The 6,437-nt window shown below is 43.2% G+C and overlaps 1 protein-coding gene across 1 annotated transcript; it reads left to right on the top strand.

The window, feature by feature from the left end:
* The first annotated feature begins 765 nt into the window (after window positions 1-765).
* LOC121171559 (T-cell surface glycoprotein CD1e, membrane-associated-like) lies at window positions 766-6,173 on the top strand. Its single transcript, XM_041003288.1, has 5 exons — window positions 766-823; window positions 4,010-4,306; window positions 4,890-5,168; window positions 5,423-5,701; window positions 6,076-6,173. Exons 1-5 carry the CDS (start codon window positions 766-768, stop codon window positions 6,171-6,173), a joined length of 1,011 nt encoding a protein of 336 aa, XP_040859222.1.
* The last annotated feature ends 264 nt before the right edge of the window (window positions 6,174-6,437 follow it).

The raw sequence follows: 6,437 nt of genomic DNA, 5'->3' as shown, positions 1-6,437 counted from the left end.
TGGAATAAGTGGACATCAGTAATTCTTGCTGTTCAGGAAATCCACTCCTCCTGAAGCTCCCCTCAAGAAGTTTATTTTGGGGCTAGCAATACAGTGTAGCGGATTAAGCCACTGCCTACAACACTGGTATCTTAAAATGGGGACCAGTTTGAAATCCGGATAGCCCCATTCTGATTCAGCTCACTGCTAATGTCTTGGGTTAAAGCAGTTGAAGATAGCTCAAGTGTTTTGACCCATGCAGGAGATCCTGAAACAACTGTTTTCATTCTGATACAGTCTTGGCTATTGAAGCCATCTTGGGAGATAAAGGCAGAAGATGCATGAGCATTCTCATTCTCTCTATGATTCTAATAATAGTAATAAAATGAAATTACTATGTCTCCTTCAGAATGTAGTACACAGCCTGTATACTCTGTATCTAAGGGCCTAGGTGGGAGGAAAGGATAGATCAATTCACTAAATAAGACACAAGAAAGGAGAAAAAGAATGTGATGCTAAGATTTTATTGAGGTGAAAGCCTGGGATAAGAAATGACTCCAAAAACATTGATTTATAACATGTATATTTTTCAGAAAAAAAGGGGCTTCAATGAAAGGCATTTATGTTATGAATAGTGCAGAGAGCTGTGGTGAAACTTTACAGGAAATAATGGAGGAAAGCCCAACACAGGAGATGTATGAGGCTTTGCTGAGCAAGTTTCATGTTAGCTAACCTGGGCTGCTCACAGAGGTGAAGTCTTGGATTCCTGCAGAATGTATGGGCAGCATGAACTATAACAGCAAAGTGTGGAGACACGGTAAGAAACCACTCCAGAGAAGAGCAGGTATGAAGATGGCTAAAGCAGAGGGGTGCAGTGGGAGCACTGAAAGTAGTAGCCTGAATGAAGATGGAGAAAAGTAATCCTGTCGAATTCTTCAAAGGAAAGGAACAGAATCACATTGCATCTGAAAAGCACTGACTTAGTGCTGCATGTCCAAAATACAGACCCTGAACAGACACTCACACTCTATTTCTTCCTCAGTGAAGTTGCCCTTAGATCAAGGATTTTGGAAATATGTCAGTCCCTGTGTCACTATTCCAGGATTAATTTGTATATCATCCCAATATCTTGAGACTTGACATTGTTCCTGTGAGCTACTTTGCGAAAGATAAGATTTGGATGACATAAAAAGATATCAGCCCTTGAAGGCAGTAAAGAGAGAAAGTGTAAGGTGATGATGGGGAAAGAAGCAAGTGGAAATGATAGAAAACAAAAATTGGAAAAATTTAGACATGAAAAACAGTCTGAAGAAACACAAATTTGAGACCTAAGAATGCTGTGGGGCTTCAGTCACCAACCCTAATCTCCATAATGCGTGAAGATTGTGAGAGAGCTGGACATTAGTGCTTGATGTACAAGGTGCATCTACATGAATGGTGGTATGATTTTATCCTGACACTGCATCAATCCTGTGGGATGAACAAACTGCTCTTACTGTCTTGATCGGCATGAGCAGGAGTAGCATTTTACTGGGAGCTAGGACTTCTAGCTCCCTAAGCTCATATTGATCTGTGGTTTTAGAAAGCCCTTTTCTCAGTATTCCATAGTGATTTCCTTTCTCTCCCAACTGATGAATCTCTTCTTCATCCAAACTGCCTATCAGAGAAATAACATGTGTCCTTATTACTCTGAGCCCCCTACACAGCTTCTCATTTTCCTTCCATCCCTGAAATCTAAACGCTCTATTACAGCTCCAGCTTTTCTTGCTGCCCATGGCTTCCTCACACCACCTTGGAAAAGCCCTCATGCGATTCTGAAAGATGATCTCAACGTCTTGTGCCTTTATTTTAAAATTTAAATGACAGGGTAAGACTAAGCGATCTCTTACCTCCAAGTATGCTTAACCAACAGTGTTGAGTACGAAATGAAGAAAGGGAAGATCTTCATCTGCTGGCTCACTTCTCACATGTCTGCAGTGTCTACAGTTGAGCTGATCTAAACCTGGGGGTCAGAAGCTTCCTCTGAATCTCCCAAGAGGGTGCATGTGCCGAAGGACTTGGGCCATCCTCCTCTGCTTCCCCAGGTTATAAACAGAGACCTGTATTAGAAGTGAAACAGCCAGGACATGAAGCAGTGACCAAATGGGATGTGGGTGCCACAAAGCAAAGGATTAACCTATGCTGTGCTGGCCCCTGCTCAGTAGGTGTGTGTGTTGGATGTCATTTATGTAATTTGATGTAATTGACATAATTACATTTGTCTTACCGCCCCCCCCCCCGCCACCCCGAGCCTCTTATTGCCTGTGCTTCTGTAATCTCATCCAAGAAGCCTTGATGCTACCAATGACTTGCACTATTTCCCTGAGGTTTTCCTCTAGTAATCTGATGATTTCAATACATGCAGTGGAATTAGGAAGCAAAACTTCTCCTCTATTTCCTAGATAGCTACAGTAATCATAATAAAAACATAAACCCCTATTTGTGCCTTTCTCAAATTTCTTCATCAATTTATACAGTTTTCAATCTGGGTGCTATGATTCCTAAGTACTTTTTAATGCTATTCAAATGAGCTTGTTATTTGTGGATAGAGATTCTAGCAATTTTACATGCTGCAACTATACTGAATTCTTTTAGTGATTCTAACAGTTTTGGGGTTGACACACATAGGTTCATGTCATATTCACAGATGGTTTACCTCTTCTTTTCATAGTTGTATGCTTACTTCAGTGTATTAGTGTTATTGCTAGTACGTCCAGGATCATGTTAAGTGAAGTGGTGAGAAGAGATATATTTGTCTTGTACTGAGTCTTAGAAGACTGTTTTTCAGTTTTTCCCATTTTTACTATTATGTTGGACAGGAAAGTTTTGTAAATGCCTGCCTGTCCTGGCTGGTGAACTGACTTCTAGATTTGCTCAGCTCTCTGGTGTAGATCATGTGTCCAAGGACCCAGGGCAACCCATGCAGCATGACTGAAGACCATTCATGGAGACCTTTCGTGATGGTATTTGACTTCATGGGGAAACCGGGGAAATGGGCATTTTCTTTTGAATACTGGATAAGCAACTTTCCTACAGGTGTCACCTTTCCATCATGGATTTTAGAGAATTTCCTGTGAATTGCACAGCTGTACCCAGATACCTGTTATGATTTTTTGAAGAGTAAAATGAGCACATACAGAAGAAAATAAGGGAACAGAAGGAATCCAGAAGACAAGTAAGAAGAGCAGAAGTAGCTTATTTACAGGAATGACTTTGGATGCTTAGAGAAGTAAGAGTAAAGACCAAGACATGGAGTTTTGGGAGGCCAGGCAGGAGACAAGTGAGTAAGATTAGTGGAGAATGGGGAGAGTTGAAGCCACTAGAAAGGCTGTGGGCATGCTAAGCAACTTCTGTCATTACATAGATGAGACATTGCAAATGCCAAGAAAAAGTCTAGAGAGAGTGAGAGAGAGATGTAGGAGAAATGAGAGACTAAGGGGGAGATTGTGGGCAGGGAGGCAGTGGGCTTTCCCATATAAGGAAGTGAGTAGGAGAGGATTTCTTTGTTGCAACAGAAGGCAGATCAGACGTGAGCAGATCTACAAAGGCAGCAGGATCTTGAGTGTTTTGGGCACTTCATCCTGGAAAGTCTTTCAAACTTCTATGTTGCTCCTGCTCTTCAGGTCCTTGCTGCTCCATAATGGACTTCAGTGCCATGGGAAAGGCACAACCGGTAAGAAAGCTCAATGGAAATGGTACCAATCAGACACAGGAAGGGTAAAGGAACTCTGGGCAGGAAATGGGGGGAGGAAACTATGAGATGCCCTTAGAATCTGCATGTCAGATTAGGTCCAGGATGAAAATTCTTGCCTGTCATTTCAAGAATTCAAGTGTTCTGTGGGATTTGCTGGCGTGGAGGTTAGTCCAGAGGGTTGAGGGGATTGAAATATGAGCAATCTTGTAACTTTACCTCTTGGGTCTTCTCTCCCCCATGTGGCATCTTCTTTTTCATCCCTTACACTTCCTCCTCATGCCATCCCTTCTCACTCAGCTCCCCAGGCTGTCAGGCCCCATCCTCCAGCTGCACAAGAGCCGCTTACCTTCCGCGTCATCCAGATCTCCTCCTTTGTCAACCACAGCTGGGCATACAACCAGGGCTCAGGATGGTTGGGTGAGATCCAGACTCACAGCTGGGACAGTGCCATGGGCACCATTCGTTTTCTGAAGCCATGGTCTCGTGGGAACTTCAGCCAGGTGGAGTTGAAGAATTTCCAGTCATTCTTCCGGTTATACCTCCATGGTTTCATTCAAGAAGTGCAAGCCTTTGTGAACCGATTTCAGTTTGAATGTGAGTTTTTTTCCCCAAGGATGAAGAAGCTGTAGATGCTGACTATCTTTTACCTTTCCTGACCTTATTCGTGATTTCTCTCGGGCTGATATTCACTCTCCTCTTCCTACTTCAAACCCACCAGCTCCGCTACGTACACAGAAGGACCTCTTTGCACATGCGTTCATATCCTTGAAGACATTTGCATGCTCTCTCTGCTAAGAATTATTGTATCTTGAACGTTTGAACATCAACAACAGTCAGAATCTACCTTTCCCAACCAGATGTTTATAGTATTCCCTTAGACTCAAGGGTCACATGGTCTGACATGGAATGGGAACATCTTTCTAAGTTTTCCAGAAGCATCTTCTATCTTAATAATGGTCCCTCTAATATATTCCCCAATAATCATCTCAAAATGGTTTCTTTTTTTCTACAAATTTATTTTTCATTTCCCACAGGGACACTGCTTGCCCCCATGATTTCCATAGATTATCTCCCTGTATCTGTTTAACTTCTAGATGGCTTTCTTGCCCTTTCTATGCTGTATATCTATCTCTATCTGTCTCTATCTCTATATTGATTCTCTCTTTTCTACCACCAGACCCCTTTGAGATCCAGTTGTCCTGTGGATGTGCACTGCGAGCTGGAGCCCTCTCAGAAAGTTTCTTATATGGAGCATATCAAGGATCAGATTTCCTGAGTTTACAAGGAGGTTCCTGGCAGCCAGCCCCTGGAGCAGGAAGTCGTGCCCAAGATGTTTGTAGAGTACTCAATCAGTACAAAGGCATTGAAGAAATTGAACAGCAGCTTGTCAGCAAAACGTGCCCAGAATTTCTGGCAAGCCTCCTTGCAAAAGGGAAGTCAGAACTGGAGCAGCAAGGTGAGTCCTACTCTGTTCTTTCTTCATATTCCCAGTGTTTTAATTCTTCTTGTCTGAATTTGCCACTTCCAGTTAACATTTTGAACATATAGTGAGGATGGAGAAACAGTTAGATGCATGGTGATTTTTTTTTCTCAATGAAGACGAAGAGGTAATTACTCAAACTTCTAAAGCACCTGATTCCTTGATCTCTGCCCTAGGCTGAATACTCTCCTGCTCCCTGCAATAGGATTTCTGCTTGTTCTTCTGTCTAGTGAGGCCCGAGGTTTGGCTGTCCAAAGGCCCCAGCCCTGGGCCTGGCCGTCTGTTGCTGGTGTGCCATGTCTCCGGCTTCTACCCCAAGCCTGTGTGGGTGATGTGGATGCGAGGTGAAAAGCAGCAGACACGGACTCGATTAGGTGATGTCCTGCCCAATGCTGATGGCACGTGGTATCTCCGAGTAACCCTGGAGGTGGCGGCTGGAGAGGCAGCTGGCCTGGCCTGTCGAGTGAAGCACAGCAGCCTCAAAGGCCATGACATTGTCATTCCCTGGGGTGAGGAGCAGCTGGGTCCTGTTGAGAAATGAGGGACATCATATTAGAGCTTTAGAAGAACAAGTGGGAAAATGGGCAGTAATGTTATGTGGAGAAGTTCAAAAAATGAAAACTCAAGTGAAAAAAAGGTGAGAATTAAAGTAGTTAAGTTCCAAGGAAATCTAATGCAAGCATGAGAAATCATTAAGAGGACCTGGTGATTTTGTTTAAGTACCTGGGGTGGGGTGGTAGAGGGATCCTTATTCAGGAGTGACTTACAGCAGAGTTCTATAATGTAAAAATGGAAACTCTAAGAAGGACCTGCCCTTTGGATTGAGAAGCATTCCCTTGGTGAAATTGTTTCATGATCTGACTTCTTACTCTCCTCAAACCAGGTGGACACTCCATTCTGCTGATACTGATGTGTTTGGCCGTAATGGCCATTCTGGCTGTGTTGGTTGTAGTTGAGTTTGGGTTTGTAAAGCAGAGGTGAGCCTTGCATTCTTTGTGTCTGCAACCTCTTGGTCTTTTTTCCTCTGGTCTATTTTTCCTTCTCTGGCTTCTCTTTAGTTTCCCTTCCTTGAGACTAAGATCTCCCTTTTCCCCACAGCTCACATGGGAGTTTCCTTTCTAATGATGGAAGCGAGTTGGCCAGTGAACACAGCCCTGAAGATTCCAAAGCAGGAAAACAAGTCTACCTGACAGAGAAATTATGGATTAAACCCAAGTTCTTCAAGTGGAAAACAATCTTAAGCCA

This window comes from Ochotona curzoniae, unplaced genomic scaffold, assembly GCF_017591425.1.
Source record: "Ochotona curzoniae isolate NIBS_2020 unplaced genomic scaffold, NIBS_Ocur_1.0 scaffold_2683, whole genome shotgun sequence".
Lineage (NCBI taxonomy): Eukaryota > Metazoa > Chordata > Mammalia > Lagomorpha > Ochotonidae > Ochotona > Ochotona curzoniae.
Note: the sequence above shows the minus strand (reverse complement) of the source record. Positions and strands in the feature narration are given on the sequence as shown.